Source organism: Rhinatrema bivittatum, chromosome 9, assembly GCF_901001135.1.
Source record: "Rhinatrema bivittatum chromosome 9, aRhiBiv1.1, whole genome shotgun sequence".
NCBI lineage: Eukaryota > Metazoa > Chordata > Amphibia > Gymnophiona > Rhinatrematidae > Rhinatrema > Rhinatrema bivittatum.
Window position 1 is genome coordinate 172,495,930 of NC_042623.1, and position 19,285 is coordinate 172,515,214.

The following is a 19,285-nucleotide window of genomic DNA, read 5'->3' on the forward strand; positions in this document are numbered from 1 at the left end:
CTCTTGGAGGAGAAGTCCATTAAATGCTATTAATCAAGTTGACTTAGGAAATGGCCTCTGCTATTACTGGCAACAGTAGCATGGGATCTTCTTTGTGTTTGGGTTCTTGCCAGGTTTGGCCTCTGTTGGAAACAGGATGCTGGGCTTCATGGACCCTTGGTCTGACCCAGCATGGAAACTTATGTTCTTATGTTCTAATGAATGGATATTGGGGCACTGTCTACCTAGTGATAGTATGCGGCAGTGGCACTAAAGTGAACTTTCACTGAGGACATGCTGAGTCCTGACAAAGAAAGGTAAAATAAGTAGCAGACTGGCCCCTTGGACTGCAAAGTAAATGGGTCCAGACTTACACCAGGCCTAAAGTCCTCCTGGTCAAAGGTTTCCAAGATGAGACTAAGATATCTTCCTCTTCTTTATGAAGTAGCAGGGAGAAAACTATCATGCCTTCAACATCCATTCAGTGAGAGCTAGAGAGGACAGATTTGGATGGCAGAGATGGATATCCTTTTCAGTGATGAGGGTTGGAGATATCCCAAGAAGAATGAGAGGCCGTTTGGATAATCAGAAAAGGTAGATGAACCACATTTATCTTGGTCATGCCGGTGCAATGAGAATCATTCTTCAATTATTCTGATGCACTGTTTGGATTGTCTTTGAAATCAATAGAATTGCTGGTAATGCATATTGGCATCTCAGCATAGCAGAAAAGCATTGGAAGCTGAGCTGAACCTTCTTGGAAACATGAAGCAAAACCTCCTGACTTTTTTGTGGCTCTCTTTGCAAAAAAAATTGATAGTTGGCTGACCACAGAGGCTAAAAAACCTGTCCGCCACTTGCTGACTCTGGAGTCACTCGTGAGATAGTAGGATTTGGTCGAGGTGGGCCACAAGAGTATTTTGGAATCCTGGAAGGTATGTTGCTTGCAGATAAGCTCTGTTGTGGATGGCCCATACCCAGATCCTGAGAGCCTCTTGACACAGAGCAAAGAAGCCCATGCCCCTCTGCTTGTTCATGTAGAATAAGGCGACTTGATTGTTTGAACTGCAATTCTCATACCTGTTAGAAGGTGAAAGTCTTCAGCACACACTGAATGGCATGTATCTCTAGGAGGTTGATCTGAAGACAACTCTTCGCTAAGGAACACATTCCTTGGGTCCAAGCCATGCTGTTTGAGGTCCCCACCCCAGGGTGGAGGCATCAGTAGACAGAGTCACTCTATGAGGTGGTACCTATAGGGGAAGTCCCACATTTAGAACCAAAAGCTGTTTTCGGTGTTGCAACTGGTCCAATTGATATGAAAGGCCCCATATATGTCTCTCATTTCCAACCTAGTCAATGGGATAACATGAACTACACCTGCCATGTGTTCCAGGATGACTAGGATTGATCTTACTGGGAGTCTCATCCCACTGTAGGAGGGCCTTTACCAGTACCCTTAGCACTACATTATTTTTGCCAGGAAGGAACACCTGGTCCCAAACTGAATCTATCCATGCTTCTATGAACTCTAGACAGGGGTGAGGCTTGACTACAAAATTGATCAGGAATCCCAAAGACTGAAGTAGTTGGATAAATTTCTCCAGGGACTCCATGAATCCCTGACTGGGACAAACCCATCACCAATTTATCATCCAGGCAGGGAAAGACACAGAGTCCAAACTAGCATAGGTACATTGCTACCACCGCCAGACACATGGTGAACACCCTCAGGGCTGCAGACAGTCCGAAAGGAAGGACTTTATACTGTTAATGATTCCCCTCCACTATGAATCTGAGATACCTCCACTGCACATGATTAATAGGGATATGAGCACAGGCATCCTTGAGATTCAGGGCACATATCCAATTGCTGGGTTGAATGAATGGAAGGACTGTATATAAAGGGAGTTTATCTTGAATTTTTCACGAATCAGTAGTTTGTTCAGTTTACATAAATCCAGAAAACATCTCAGCCCTTTGGTTTTCTTGGGGATAAAAAAGTAATGGAAATAAAATCTCTAGCCTCAGTCCTAGAAAGAACTAGCTCTACTGCTCTCTTTTGAAGGAACAAGTCCATCTCCAGATGAGGTCAGGCTAACAGATGGCTCTGAGTTGAAAACTAAAAACTGTTGGGTCAAGATTAGGATAGAAAAACACAAGCGATAACCACATTCCACAATTTTCAGGATCCAATGATCCTCGGTATTTTTTCCACTCTGAGACAAACGACTGAACTCTGCCCACCACCTTCGATGGTGGGAAGTTGGGCTTGAGGTAGATCAAAAACTAGGTCCAGGCTTCATTTGCAGTTGTTACAGGGGCTTTGGTTAGCACTTTCGCCTTTGCTGTCCTCTGGCAGGAAGCATTTATTGTGGTATGGCAGGAGCAGATTGAGGACACTGATAAGACCAGAAAGGGGTTCTTACCTACAGGGATGGTAGAAATCTTCCTAGTTTTCTTGGCTCTCTTGAAAACTAACTCCGGAACTACAGAGTGGTAAAGTAGCTGAACCACAACAAAAAGAAAGGGGCTAGCTGGCCCTTGTTCTATGGAATATGCTTCCAGAAGCAACAAGGAAAGAAAATTGTGCAACACTTTCAGGAAGCAGTTGAAGGCTTTCTTGTTCTCTGAAGCTTTTAAATAGATTTAGAACTCATCATCTTTGGCAGTATTTTAGATCAAGATACGTTTCCTTGATTTGTGAAGGTAATAGTTACAGTAAACTGCACAGTTTTTCAGGAATGGTAGTATGCCTTCTTTTTAAGAAGTTGTGAGAATTGATTTATGTTCTTTGTTAGACTTGTGATAGTGGCTCTATTATATTTTATATTATGTTTTTGTTTGTAACATTTCTTTTACTTTTTACTTTTGTTTTTATGTATACATTTTTATTATGCATGCTATTTATGTAAATCACTATGGATTTTAAATTTAGCAGAATATAAATATTAAAAATTAAATAAATAATAGCTGCTCCCTATACTTCAGGTCAAGTTTCCTGGCTACCAGCAAACAAGTGATTGGGTTTTGCCACATTCTGGATTGAAGATCCTGGAATAATCTGTATGCAGGGAGCACAGTCCACCAAGGGCTGCAGAATATAAAAAAACCTCCATTCTTAGAGCCACTTCCTTCCCGGCACTGAATTCTAGCGCTTTTGCCAATTTCTCCAGAAACCTGCACTAGTAGAGATTCTTGGGCAGTGAAGAGTGTTGCGGTAATTCTGGCAAGGTCTGATGGAATTCCCGTTGAACCTTCTTCTGACCCAGGCAATGGGGAGACATTGATCCATAACTCTGATGATGAAGACAGTGATTGGGATAAAGAACTCTGTGGACTCAAAGGGGACATGCCCAGGAGGGATGCTAAACTAGCCAAAGTTCCCTCATCATCCATTGACTCAGGATGAGATAATTAGTGAGGTTTGGGTGGACCCTTGGACACTGTGGCAGCTGACCACACCTACGGGCGGAAGTCCCGTGAGGGGCCACATGTCAGGCTCAGCTCGGGGCACACAAACATAGATATTTCTTTATTTAGACAGTTTGAGGCGGCACCAGAGGTGGCAGTAGTGAGTAAAAGATGTAGCCTGGCTGGGCTAGTATTACCCAGGGCGCTGGAACAGCGGTTCCTCCGGTAGCAGTGCTGTAGTCGAGAGAACTGAGAAAATGAGTACAATAAAACATTCACAGAGTTCCAAGTATGGAGAAGCCCTGAGATAGGGAGAGCTGGCCCTCGAGGAGCGAGTACCAGATCCCTGGGAGCTGAGAGACTCCTTGGCAAAGTACTCACACAGCGGTTCCACATAGGAGATGGCACTGGTGCTGGAACGGAGGCAGGCCCTCGAGGAGCGAGTACCTGGTTCCAGGGAGATGGCTCTGAGGAGTGGATGATAGTAGTACTCACTGATGGCGTCTGTAACAAATTCTTCCAAGTAGAAGAGGAGATAGATGCAGGCAGTGGGTCAGGGAACATGGGCCCTCGAGGAGTGAGTACCAGTTACCTGATAGTGACCTGAAAGAAGCAAAAGAGGCCCCCGAGGAACGGGTACCCTGTTAGCAGAAAGAGTCCAATGGAAGTTGGAAAGGCAGAGTATCTGGGTATGGAGAGCGAATCCCATCCGTAAGAATCCCCTTGCTAACTCAACGGCTAGCAATAAACTATAGGCTTAAATATCCAGGCAACGTGAAGTCATCACAGGGGGACACCCCTGAGGAACGCACCAATGAGGAAATAAGAATGAGGGACGTGCGGCGTGCGCGCCCTAAGGTACCTGTAGAACATGGCGGGAGGCAACTCCCAAGCCGGTCCGGGGACGCTGGAGAGGACAGCAGGCGGACGCCGCGGCAGCCAGGCATCTGTGAAGAGCAGGAGGAGCCGCAAAAAAGAAAAGGTAGGAGGAGTGAAGCCGTCGGGAAGTGATGGTCGCAACAGAGATTTCCCCAATTGCAGGTGAAGACTTGCCCTACTCTTGAGCGTTAACTCCTCAACAGTAGGGCATAGGTGTTGAGAGCTAACATTAATGCCAGCTACTCTTGTGGAAAGCTATGATTTGGTGTGGAACTGGTTGAAGCCCGTGTTTGTGGGAACACCTCATCCATTTTAGATAGGAGAGACACCAAGGCATCTCTCCTTTCCACAAGCATCAAAAAATTCTTTGCCAACTCTGCCAGCTGGCTGCTGTGCCTTCTGGGTTGGACCTGGAGAAGAGATATCTTCTTCAAAGACTCAAAGGGGCTTCTCTTCCATCTGCTGAATTGAAGTACTTGGCTCCAATGAATGATCGGGCACCAGGACACTCCATGTCGATCTGGACGGGCTTCATGGCTGAGTCTCTGGCATCCAGACCATCAAAATCTTATCTGCTATCCTCACACCAAGGGAATCATAGATGGAATTCGCGCCAGCATTTCAAGTCTTCACATTGACAGCATTGTGGAATGTGTGCTCTGTGCCAAGCCTGACAACAGGGCTCTGGATGTGCCTTGATCCAGATCAAAAAGGTGATCCAGTGTCATAGGACCTTCCATGCCATGAAAAATAAAGAGATCTGCACTGGCATGACCCTAACAGATGTCAGCACTAATGAGGGACCCTCAGTCAGTTAAGACTGATGAGTCCATTTATTCAGCATAAATATTCAGATAATGATTCAAAGTTATTATCTGAATATTTATACTGAATCTGGGAGAGTTGTAAATTTCTCCCTGTGATTACATCCCGAGGGCTATTCATCTCGGATTGTATGACTAGTCACAGAACCATGTGTCAGGAGCAGCAGGGATAGAACCTGTGGCCCTTGGTGTTCAGGGCCAGGGGATCCTTCAGTGAAACCACAGGAGCTCTGAATCACCAAGAACCCTGCAGAAAATACTAAGTGAAACAAAGTTAGAGAGGCTTCCTATTGTACCAGCTTTAGGTGTGCCCCAAATAGAGGGGCTGTATATAAGGAACCCTAATCTAACTCTTTGCTGGTCCAACGGTCCACACAGAGTTCACTCCATAATATCCTGTTGCCTAGCCATTTTTCCCTGCGCTTTCTGTTTCCTGCTCCAGTCCTGGTTCTTGCTCCAGTTTTGGTCTTCAAGTCCTTCCTGTTCCCACTTCTTTCTGGGAAGTCCTGATGGCTGCCAGGGGCTCAACCCATGAGGAATGGCAGCTGCCTCAGGCAGAAGACAGCAACTCTGGACTACCCAGCCTCTCCAAGGTATGCCCCTGCAAAGACACTTTACCTCCTCTCCATCCCCTATAGAACAGGCTGTGACACCATGCAGTTTATTTCTTCTCAGCTCTGATGTGCTCCACCTCAGGGACAAGTCCCGCTTAGGCGCCAACTTCCCTCATTCGGTGCCAAATGTTCCTGTAGGGAAAAGCCAGTCACCCTAAAAGGAGTGTGCAACTGAAACAAACTTTGCACGCCCGAAAATACAAGACAGAAGTCAAGCCACATGATGGCCTCTACAGTTTAAATGCATGTGAGGAGAAACTTCTATTGTTTTTCATTATCATATGCATATGTATGAAGTCCTGAGGGAAAAAACAGATTTGGGACTTACAGATTTGGGACTTCGCCGCACTGCTTGCTGCCATTCACGCAAATTCACATCCATGAACTTTGCACTCAAGACGTTTTATGAAGCTTAAGCTTCGAGACTGGGCTCCCTGATCAGCCCAGCTCTGCTCATTAACTATGGAGGACTTCCTGATCTCATCTTTGCCTAAGCCCTGGAAAGTCAAGCCAATCTTCACTCCATCCCCTGCCTGCATAGCTTACAGAGACATTTGAAAGTTCTGGATCTGCCACCCGAGACAGTGATGTTAAACCATCATTTGCCTGTGGGAGGTCTAGCTAGCTGCTCTCTGCGTTAAGACAGGGCCCTGACTCTCCAGAAGGATAACCTGACTGCAGCAGAATCAATGTAAGATAACTTGCTAAATTACTACTTTCAACTGGGTAATTACTACTTTCAACTGGGTAATTTACTGGCAATACATTTGACATGTGCAAGTTAACTTTGAGTTAGATGAGGGTTTTCACAACCTTTGTAACAAGAATGATTTGCTCTATTAAAATAGAAACCTAATAATATCTACCATATATAAAACCATTGCATAGTTTACACTGCTACAATAAAATCCTTATCTACCTCTAAAGGTGTAAACTTTCTGCTCCCTTTACATGAACTTGAGATGCTATCTGATTTAAATATCAGACAATCTGTTCTGTAGGAAACTTCACAACCCCATGACTACAATAGATTCAGTACCCAATACTACAAGAAGGGGAAATTTTTCTGTGAAGCAGCAATTTGAGAAGCCATTTCTCAACTCAGCAGTGTGAACTGGAGGGAGCCCTGCTCCAGGACAATGAACACCTCCTGCGATCTGACGCATGGAAATGCTTCTCCTTAAGTACCCTTTGGGGCTCCTGCATCATCCAGGCTCATGATTACTGGATCTTGAGAGACATCAACCACAGTTGCTGCAAATTTCCACATTGAAGTCCAAACTCACAATATGTTATAAAAAAAACACTGTAATAAATAACTAAATCACAATTCTAAATAACCTGAATGATAAAACACTAAAAATATATAAAGCCATAGTAAAAAATAAAAGGCATAATTAGAAATGTTGTATAATCATACATCTAAACACACACAATCACATCAAATAATAAGAATAAAACAAATAAGTACTAATCAAGGCAACTATGTCCTGTTGGTGAAGATAGACATAATTAACCAATCAAGAACTGCTTCCTGACACCTAATGATGCCAAGAGTTCCAACAAAATCTGATGATCAATTTATTTATGAATTGAATGCAGAACTGAGATCTTAGAAGATGCAAAAGACCATTTTCCCCCTTATCCCTAGCAAGAGGAAGGTCATCACACAGAGCCAGCAAGGTCATTTCTGTGCCTTTGCCCTGTCTGAAATCAGACTGGAAAAGATCAAAGCAACAATTTTCCTCCAAAAAGTTTGTAAATTGGGATACCACCACCTTTCCAATTATCATCCCAAAAAATGGTAAATTTGACAGCAACCATTAATTGTCAAGCTTTCTATACCCAAATTGGATATTTTTTATTTTTTTTTTTTAAGCAAGGGCTTTGATGGAGACAGATATTAAATTGTGAGAAAACCCCCATCCAAAACATATTAACCAAGACAGGGGACTGCTCAGACCTTCACTGCCTAGCTTAACCAAAGCCAATGGGCAAGAATCTTGTGGGCTAGTAGTAGCCCACATAGATGACAGAATCTCTTCCAAATCCCTCTTATGAAACCACTGGAATTTCCCCCAAAAACAGCCTTAGTAGAACGTTCTGCATTATTCATAACAAAGTTTCCTGGCTAATTTGAGATAATGTTCATCATGAATTTTAGATATTTTTCCATAAAGAAACAACGTTCCACTGAAAACAGTGGTATGTTAGGACAATCATCCAATTTCAATTACGATTTAACAGTAAGGCAGCAGAACGCCTTTTTGAGGGAGGCTAAATAATACAATCAACCTTCCCCCATCGCTGATTTCTTAATTTATGTTCATACTTAATCATGCTTTATCACATACATTTTTGGTGAGGAGTAGAATGAATTAACCTACAATACTGAACGCAAAATTATTACGTTACAAAAAATACACAAGGTACACTCATACAGGCAAAGTAAATGAAAAACATCAAGTTATCACAGTCACCAATATTTGTCAGCTCCTTGCTTGTGAATATGGAAACAACCATTTTATTGTCCAAATGTGTCAAACTTTGCAAAAAACGGTAGCATGGCTCATCCTCTGGAAATTGTGTAAAACAACACTGTGGTACCAGAAAAACACTGGGATCACAACCCTGACATAATTTCAGAGAATGAAGAAGTTGCATTCACATGGAATATTCCCAGATCAACTGTTAAAAACGTGTTCCTAGAAAACCAGTCATAATGGTAAAGAACAGCATTGCTAACAGAAATGACAGTGCCAAGCAACTACATATGGAGAAACAGAAGATCATCAAGTACCACGAAATGCAACACTGGCAAACAAAGGTTTTGTTTCCTTCAGGCTTTTTGGTGTTCCAAATAGATTTGTTGATGTTGATCACAGATATTACTTTGAAATTTGTACATCACGTAAGGTTTTTGAGAAACGGCCAATTTTGTGTTACAATAATTGTGAAATTTTAAAACAATCTCGCATACATATATTTTCTTGTTTTTATGATTTTTAAAATTCATGTCATATTTTTGACAGCCATAAGCAAGTAACATGTAACAGAGACTAACATTTTTTAAAATACACCAAGAAACTCTGCCTGATCATGCCAGAACTTGCTCGGGCAAGCCCCAGCTCGGTTGCAAGATTCCAACTTGTTTCCATGACGACGCAGCCTTATATAAGCAGCAGCTTATATAAGGTTTTTGGGTACTTGCCAGGTTCTTGTGGCCTGGATTGGCCACTGTTGGAAACAGGATGCTGGGCTTGATGGACGCTTGGTCTGACCCAGTATGGCATTTTCTTATGTCCTATGCAACATCTGTGTGAATGAGCGAATCATATCGCTAAAAGTGTTGAGTTTAAAGCTTGTGGATTTAATTACATGTACTTTATGAAATGTCGCACCAATGTTGTAATAGCCGTGACATGTTTTGTTACATCTGTGGTGAGTTTACTCTCAGGCCGATACAGAACGGTGCGCTTGGCTGAGTGCACCATTTGGCTGCGCGTGGAAAACTTGCGGCCAAACCCACCCCCCCCTTCCCGAAACTAATAGCGCTCATCATATGCAAATGCATGTTGATGAGCCTATTATTTAGTAACCCAAAATACAGAAAGTAACAAGCCAAGCCGCAGGCATTAATTTCAGATAGCACCGGGCAAGTGTACAGAAAAGCAGAAAAAACTGCTTTTCTGTACACCCTCCGACTTAATATCATAACGATATTAAGTCGTAGGCCCCAAAAACTATAAAAAAAAAAAAAAATCTGCCTGGGGCCCGCGGGTTGGAAAATGGACGCTCAACTTTGCTGGTGTCTGTTTTCCGAACCCATGGCTGTCAGCAGGTTCGACAACTGATGCCGGTAAAATTACGCATCAGCTGTCAGACCCGCTGACAGCCACCGCTTCCACCAATATGGAGGCGCTAGGGACGTGCTAGTGTCCCTAGCGCCTCCTTATTAGCACGGGCCCTAATTTAAATAAAGAATCGCGTGCACAGGAGAGGTACCTGGGCGTGCGCGGGAGAGCTGGTGCTCGCCTCAAAGCGCCAGCTCTCCCATGGACCTTATTGAATCGGCCTGTCTGAAAGCACAGAAAAGAAGTATGACTGTACTCATTAACCTTCTAGATCCTGCTCACTGAAGGAATTATTTCCTGATGCCCCTTTTTACATATCTTAGTTAACTAGACCCAAATATAGTATAAATATGGTATAAAAAAATTTTAAGTAATTAAAAGTATATGAAAACATGTTCCACTTGTGGAATGTTGGTACCTAAAAGATTAAGAAAGCATGGTACAGAAAGTGTTGCATGGACATCCTTCAAGAATGTCGTTTGTAACTTTCTAGGCAACTATAAGGCAGTAGACTATGTCAAACAGGTTGAAAATCTGCTTCAAGCATACAAATTGATGAAGTGCAACATGTCATTGAAGATACATTTTCTTCATTCCCACTTGGACTTCTTCCCAGACAACCTTGGCGCTGTGAGTGACGAACATGGTGAAAGGTTTCATCAAGACATTGTCAAAATGGAGAAACGGTATCAAGGGAATTGGAACCCCTCCATGCTGGGTGACTATTGTTGGATTCTCATCCGCAAAGCGTCGGACAGTGATTACAAATGAAAATCTGCAGCAAAACATTTTTAGTTTTGTTTTCTGGTACCAACATTGCCATTATAGCTTATGCCGCTACAGACACGTAACAATGCTTAATGTATATTGCACTTTTCTAGCAAACGGTACGTGATACACGTATAAATGCATATTTGTGTTCAGCTTGTTAAAATCTACTTGTTTCACCGAAGGTTGTGGAAGAAACAAAATGTTCCCAGAAATTTGTTTACCAGTGACAGAGGTCATGAAAATATGGTATAAAGATATAGAAATAGTCCCATTTTGTTCAGGCACCACTGGCCTGATTGAAAAGAACTTCTAAGCATACCTCGATATGTTGCCTGCATATATTACACCGTATAAGTTCCAGAAGGAGCTCTTTTGGCACATGCAATCATTAAGAAGAAAATGAGCAGTTAAATGGGGAGTTTGAGATCATATAACCAGGTAAAATATCCAACATACTCTGGGGCTTAAGAAAGAGGTTCATTCCTGTCATGGTATATGCAAGAAAAACCCAATACAATCCCTGAACCTCCAGATTTGTAAATATATGTTCTGTATTCACTAAACCCCACCTCCAATAACTGGTATACAATAAAACTAAGCCATTTTTTTCAGAGAATTTAATTAATATTTTGAAGAACTAATATAATGAATTATACTAGGATACATTTAATTATCCACATTCATTTTTTGATTTTCCTTTTCATTTTATACTGTTCCTTGTCCTAACACCAAGTTGTTTCTTTTAGAATAACTATACATATACCTTGTTGTTCACTGACTGGAGTTATCCTATCAAGAGTTCTTTCACACAGGTATTCTGTTCCATTGTTTTTCTTTTCCAATAGTTGATCCCCTCCTCCCATCACACGAGTCATGTCCTTTAAAAAAACATTTTTTGCATCTTCCATTATGATACTCTTACGCACACACGTATATACGATTTAGATTTTTATTTCATTTATGGGCAGTTTTAATGTATGTTTTATAATTTTATCTTTTTATTTTTTATTTATACATTTTTATATACTGACATTAGATCAATGATGTCACATCAGTTTACAGATAACAAAAAGGAAATAAGCGGGGGGAGGGGGTATTTATTTCCTACAGTGAAACATATCTTTAACAATGCAACGTAATGAAACTTGAAGTTCTTGCGTATATCTAACGAAGCAACAAGATAAAGAAAATATAGAAATATAAAAATAATGTTATTATGTTTCGGTTATTCATACATATGTCTTTGTATACACATATATTTATTCATATGATTTCATATTTTTTATATATGTACATCCAATTGTTTTTACATATATTTATGTATGTATGTTTCTATTTATATGTCCTTATTATTGGTATTTATATTGTATTTATACTTGTTTTTAATAGCCTCTGAGGCAGTTCCGAGGTGAGCAAAACTCGGCCAGAGTCGGGCAAGATCTAATAAAAGTCCTTTTATACACCGATCCTTTTCTTCGTTTTTACTGCTACAATAAAACTAATCCATTTCCCCATACAACTCAAACAAAAAAAAAATGTCAAATTCTGGTGTCATCTCAATATCAACAATACAAATGACCTCCACTACCAGGCATATTGTGAAATGAGATGAAATCTACAAAAACAAAAAAACCCTTAGCCCATATATAGCAAATTTACCATACCACAGTAGCACTGACTCACAGGACTCGAACAGCAACAATACTATCTATGAAAAGGCAGCACTGCAAATGCTGCAAAGGGCCATAAAGCAGCAATACACATCCTATTGGGAAAATACAAGACTGCTACAGGTCCCTAAGCGCTAGAAGACAACAATAGGGGCTTAGGAGTCCCAATATAAAACATCCCGCTTCACCCTTTGCTCTACTTTGCTCATCCCTCCTCACCCTCTGTCCAACACCAGTATCTCCCGACTCCATTTCTGTTTCACTCCAGCCTAGAGTGCAGCTTCCCTCGACCTCCACAAGAGAAACAGAAATGTGACAGCAGAGAAAGGCCATATGGTCTATCTCAGGGCTTCCGAAACCTGTCCTGCGGTCCCCACAGTCATTCAGGTTTTCAGGATACCCATAATGAATATGTATGAAATAAATATGCATATCATAGAGACTCTGTATATTCAAATTTATCTCATACATATTCATTGTGAATACCCTGAAAGTCCGACTGGCTGTGGGGTCCGCAGGACAGATTTGGGAAGCCCTGATCTATCTAGTCTGCCCAACCATCTAATTTAGCTTTATAATTCTCATTATTCCATCAAAGATCCCCTGTCTTTATCCCATGCTTTCTTGAATTCAGATTCTATTTTTCTCTCCACTACCTCTACTGGGAAGCCATTCTATCCATCCACAACCCTCTCTGTAAAGAAATATTTCCTAAGATTACTCCTGACCCTACCCCTTTTCACCCTCATCCCATGACCCTTCGTCCTAGAGATTCCTTTCCAATGAAAGAGACTCACCTCCTGTGCATGGAAATGTTGGAGGTATTTAAATGTCTCTATATCTCCCCTATCTCGCCTTTCCTCTAGGGTATACATGCTTAGATTTTCAAGTCTGTCTCCATATGCTTTAGAACGAAGCCACTTACCATTTTAGTAGCCACCTTCTGGACAGATTCCAACTGATTTATATCCTTTTGAAAGTACAGTCTCCAGAACTGTACACAGCATTCCAAATGAGGTCTCACCAGTAATCTATACAGGGGCAATATCACCTCCTTTTTTCTGCTGACCATTCCTCTCCCTATGCAGCCAAGCATCTTTATGGTTTTTGTTGTTGCTTTATCCATCCGTTTGGCCACCTTAAGATCATCAGATAAAATCACCCGCAGATCCCGCTCTGTAGTGCTTAGAATTTCACCCCCAATATTCTACCTCTCTGTAAGGAGGTAATTTTCAAAGGAATTACATGCGTAAATGTAACCATAGCAATTTTCAAAAGCCCACTTACTAAAGTAAAGTGCATTTACATGTGTAAAGCCCAGTGTTATCCTGATTTTAAAAACTGTAAATATAGCTGATAGTGAACCAGGGCCTAAAGTTCACTAACCCTCCTTGCAGAAGTCACTGCGACTATGAATACCACTTTCCAGGTGAGATATTTCATATGGCTACTGTCCATCGGTTCAAAAGGTGGAAGCATGAGTTGTTCCAAAACTAGGTTAAGATCCCAAGGAATCGCAGGCTTAGCTATCGGCAGTCTCAATCTCAAGATCCCTTTCATGAAGCGAGGAATCAGAGGATGATTCGAAACTGGAGGGCCATTGTATGGGTGATGGTATGCCGCAATAGCACTCACATGAACCCTGACCGAAGCTGTTGCCAAACCCGACTGATGGAGTGTGTGTAGATACTCTAGCAAGATCTCCAGTGAATAGGAGAATGGATTTATATCTTTCGCCTGGCACCAAGCTGAATAACGGTACCATTTTCCTCAATTTTTCCTTGTAGAAGACTTTTGTGATGATAAGAGGATGTCCTTAACCTTTGCTGATAAGTGTAGTTGGTTCAATACTGCCCTAAGATTTTTGCAGCCTAAATGGATAACGCTGCATTTTTTGCATTAAATCTTAGCTTCCAGACCCTACATCATTTCTTGAGCTTTGCTAGATTCTTCCTCATATTTTCCACACCTTCCTGGGAATCTACTCTGCTGTGTACTTTGGTATCAGCAGCAAAAAGACAAACCATCTTGGATGTACCCGTACTAGCGTTACATGCTGAAATTATCACTTGAGTAAGAATATAGAGCAAAGATGGATAACTAATGAATATATGATGTTCCCCACACAATATGCAAGCCCCTGAAACAGTTCACATGAAACATGGTATCATGTTGGGCACATTCAACACTGTACAGAAGAGGAAGTATTTTATTTCATTCTTTTTATTGGTGGGAAAATTGGACTATAAATATTTTAGAAAAGAGTAAAAAATTCAAAAAAGTTCATTTTTGTAGAAACACTCCTTCACTTCACGAAGTAACTATTCACATAAACAAGGACCTATGATTATAAATGGCCCATCAACTGTGAAAATACTGAATATAATGTTCAGCAACCTTGGGGTGTTATGAAGGTCCTCATATACACAGAGGTAAGGTGTTGCCTGTAATAAAATATAAGCGATATCGGTAACAGGTTTTAGTAGTGAGAGATGTTTTGTTACCACCCATGGTACTGAACTTGCTTTAGGGGAAACTGGTGTTTAGTAGCCAGGATGTTACAGATAGGAATTATTGTTATTTTCTAAATGCTGTCTTTTACCTGACTTATGATCGCAAGGAAGGTGGGAGGGCAGCTAGCAGTGTCTTTTAGCAGACAGACCCCTGCACCCCCCAACTGGCCCACAAGTCTGTCAAGAGTATCAACATATTCATGATAAGTTAAAGGTGATCTTTATGCACAAAACCACTCTGGAGGCAACAGTGTATAGAAGCAATCAATCAAATTCAAAATACCAAGCAATGTGAAGATACTGAAGAATCACAAGCCTTGCATATTGAGGCTATCTCAAAGCTCCAAATAAACAAACTCAAGGCACTGACAGATCACTGAAGCAATGATCACCAAAGCTTTCTCAAGAAGTAGTCCTTAAGACAATCCTAGATTTAATTCCAACGGAATTCTAGCTATCCTGAATTCTTAAACTCTGAAATATAAAGTATCTAACATTCTGAAAACCTCTGAGAGAAGTTCTGCCTCAAGGCCGCCGGAGGATGTCCCCAGACAGTATGGCCAATTCAGCCCTGCTATCAATGGCAAAGGAACATCTATATCTGTAATACAGTTGGTGCTGGTAATGCCTGTCATGGCCATTGATAGCATCCACAGAACATGAATGGATCAAGAGATGTGCCTATGCTTGCAGCATCTGATAGCCATGCAGACTAGGAGAAGAAAGCTAGAAGACAATGGAGAAGGAAGTGTCTGGGCTGTGCTACACTTAGTATACCACAGCTGCGAGTCAGGCAGATTGTATCGCTTCAGGAAGCAGAGCCAAGCAGCTTCAGGAAGCAGAGCCAAGCGGCTGCCACTGCAGAGCTAAGAGGAAACAGTGCTAGTGTCAGGCAGGGCAGGGCAGGGCAGAGAATGCTCAGGTCGGTTGAAGGAAGAGGAGGAAGTGCTGGGTGTGGGGCCAGGGAAACAATATCTTGTCACCAGCTACAAAAGTCCTCTGTTAAATTCTCCATGGGTGTCAGCTAGTAAAAAAAAAAAGGCCATAAACTGCAATAGGTCTGAAGGTCAAAATGAAGAGGAGAATATTATTTCTGGCCAACACAAGAAAAGAAAATGATTAACATAATCTGAAATTATATTTTATAAATCTAATTTTAGCAAGCTCCTCAGAGCAGCACACAAGTCACATGAGCCATTAATGTGTATTCATCCAAAATAGCTACTTTTAGAGAAAGAAGAAACAGAAGGCTTAAAACTTTCGATCCAGTCCCTTCAGACTTCTCATATCTCTGTAGCAGAGATGTGAGATATTAGAGTTTGATTCACCAGAAAAACAACCCATAGGGCATGTATGTGTGGTGCTCAGAAAATTTCATACACAGAATCAGTATCAGAGATAGCAACAAAAACTAACTTTCCTGTTCAACTACAGTTGCAACTCTTACATCAAGTGTTTGGTTGCAGTAGGTTTCCAAGAAGGCTGCATGGAGTGGCAATGGTTATAATTCTCAATCGCCAAAAGGAATGCAAAGAAATTGAAGGTCCAAAGACATTGCATGAAAAAATAATTTTTCTTTTTATTTAATTCGGCAACTCCATTGCTCAAATGTTAAGCTCAATTAGTTCTCTTTAGGGTCCCCTGACACGGACCCCGTGTTTCGCCCGAAGGCTGTGACGGGAGGGACAAAGTAAGTATTTTAGAAACTTTAAAATACTTACTTTGTCCCTCCCGACGCAGCCTTCTGGCGAAACACGGGGTCCGTGTCAGGGGACCCTAAAGAGAACTATTTGAGCTTGACATTTGAGCAATGGAGTTGCCGAATTAAATAAAAAGAAAAATTGTTTTTTCATGCAATGTCTTTAAGTTTGGACCTTCAATTTCTTTGCATTCCTTTTGGCGAGTGATATTGATAATTTGAGTGCTTTTTTTTGCTCCGAGTCCTTGTGATAATGGTTATAATTCTAACATTAATGGCCACTTGTCAGACAACGGTTTCACTAGTTTTGGTAGCTATTTGGATTATTATTAGAAAGCTTGGTGGTAAGATGTAGGAAAAAGTCTGAGTGTTAAATTAGATTTAGGACTTGTAAGAACGAAAGAGAAAGACGACAATGCCTGGAATAGCCTATTAACCTATGAGCTGGTAGATGCCAGCAATCTGTAAGCATGCTTGGGAGAGATAAAGAGGACAGCAGTAGGAATGGGGCTGAGAAGTTGTATAGTGGATATTAGAGGGAATTTATATGTTCATCTATCCAAAATGGTAGAGAAGCAGACAGACAAGTGGGCAAACTGGATGAATCAACTGCTCCTTATCTGCTATCATCTATTATCTCGCTATGTTCAGGATCACAAGTTTCCCACAATTCTGGGACAATAACAAAATCCATCACTTGCTGCAAAATTATAGAAAACCAAGCATGAACACAAGGAGCCTCCATGCCTCTACTCCTTCCCTGCAGATGCCCTCCTCCACATACTCCAGGCTCCAATGATCCCTTCTGTTTATACATCCTGGGCCCCACTGATCCCCACCAAGCCAAATTCCCCCACCTCTGCACTCTGAGCCCCATTGAGTACCCCCGTCAGCCGGTGTAGTAGATCAGGCTCAGATTTTAATTTACTGGACTGAAGGATTTAAGTCAGCTTCCTGTTAGTAAAAGGGCCACAGAACATAAGTACCCAGGGGAAAATCCTGTACTAGAGAATCAGACCTGTGCTTTTCAGGATCAGATAGGAAGCCATGCTTTTTCTGCTATCAGATTTGTGATGGCTTAGCGTAGTATCCTAATCAAATTTGCAAACTGTGTTGTCATAACCTTATCCCTATTCAGAAAAAGCTCCAATAGGGATCATCTATAATGCATTTAGAAAACTACTTGAATACAGAGGCCTTAAAGAACTCTATACAACTCCTTAAATATACAGAAATCAAGCTGATGTAATATACCACTCCCAACATGAAAAATTATTACTTACATACCATATGATTTAGAAAGTGAGCTTCTTTCATTAACATATAAAAGAGAGCTTCTTTCATGAACATATAAAAGCAGAACCACTGGTTATCATCTTTGTGCCATCAAAACGTTAAGGCATAGAGGAGCCATGCCACAGAACACTCATAAAGCAAAGTTGTCACATAAATTTAAGGATTTCTAGATCACAACTGTGCAAGTGGCTAAAAAGGTTCTACAGAAAATGAAAATTTGCTCTATGAAAATAATAAGATCATCTGATTCAACCATTACACTTTTTGATCTTACCAGATACCATTTTTTGGCTATAAATACAAACAAAATTGAACCTGTTAATCTTTTATTGACATGGCTTAATATGCCTAGACCTTAAACCTGAGACAATAATCTGCATTTGAGGTTTGATCAACTAATTACTTTTCTTCCTTTCATTTGTAGTTTGAAACTGTTTGCTAAAACAAAAATAAAATAGAGTTTGAATCTCAATTATTATTTGATATTATAAAACTGAATGGAGTTTAAAACAAATTATTCATAACTCACAAAGGCAACAGAAAAGCAAGTCCTATGCCTCTTTTAAAGATTTCAGATTACTAAGCATTCCATATTTATGCCTGCAACTTTATGTTTGTTTTCAAAAGCATTTGTTCTTTTCAGTTTGGGATGCCAAAAATCCAACACCAAACAATGTTTGTTTATAATTAAAACAATCATCAATCCAAGTATTATAGTCTGCTGTATTTCATCTCTACAACAATAAAAAAAAGTAATTTAAAAAAAATTAAAATTCCCTTGAAACGATAAAATAAATGAAAGTGTAAGTGCCTTTACATAATAGCAGTAAGCTGACCCTCTGGGATACGACTAGCTTTCTCAATTCAAGGTATTCAACAGCTCATTCAACAGTGTTCATTTGGAATGCAGATATCAAAGATGATGCAAATGTTCAAGAGAAAATTAGAGCTTACCAGATGTTCTAATCCAGCTTTAATGATTCCAGAGTCTCTGTAACAGAAGAACAAAAGTTCTAAATAGTTGCTAAATCGTAGTCTATAATGATTTACATCTAACACAAAATTGTAGAGACTCATTCTACTATTACCACTGTCTATTATTCTGCTAACCTAGAATTTTCTACATTGTGGGATTTAGCTCTTTGCCACACTGACTAAATAAACTGCTCATACACTATCAAAAATGGAACAAGAATGCATAACTACAGCATGAAAAATGGTAGCAGAGATATACACTGCATTTTCACTAAATTATTTAATCAAGTATGTTTTAATCTCTATCTTGCTCTATTAACTAATTTCATAAAAATTTAACTCTAGAAAGGAAAATAAGCATGTATTTCCCTCTCCTTTTTTCCCAAAAGCAAAAATTACAGAACAAGGACCAGTCAAGATCGCACCTGGTCAATAAGCAGTACACAGATCACTGCTGCTCACTTTAATGATTTTTTTTTTTTAATTCTTTGCTTTTGTTTTTCTAGTCTGTACATTTTTGCATATTGCTTCCCCCTTTGATGACACATTTGTGGTCTATTTTTCATTTCATGCTGAAGCATAAGCCCCATACATTTCCTAACAAGAGTTGAGGTGGACTGAAGCCAGTAAATCCAATGCACATGTTTGCTGAGTCTGTTCCATGGCAGAATATGTACTTAAACTATTTACTGCTTTCTCAGTTGTATAAAGAGCCACCTTAAACAGTGTACAAATTAAAATATCTGATACAAATACACAGAACAAATTATAAGTACATCACAAAACAATTAATCCAT

General features: G+C 40.5%; 1 protein-coding gene across 6 annotated transcripts in view; it reads right to left on the reverse strand.

The window, feature by feature from the left end:
- Positions 1-19,285, reverse strand: part of RSRC1 (arginine and serine rich coiled-coil 1) — a 611,612-nt gene that overhangs the window by 346,708 nt on the left and 245,619 nt on the right. For all 6 annotated transcript variants that reach the window (XM_029616253.1, XM_029616251.1, XM_029616250.1 and 3 more), the window contains one exon: positions 18,468-18,504. In XM_029616253.1, coding sequence (XP_029472113.1) covers positions 18,468-18,504 — 37 coding nt within the window. The remainder of the gene's footprint in view (positions 1-18,467; positions 18,505-19,285) is intronic.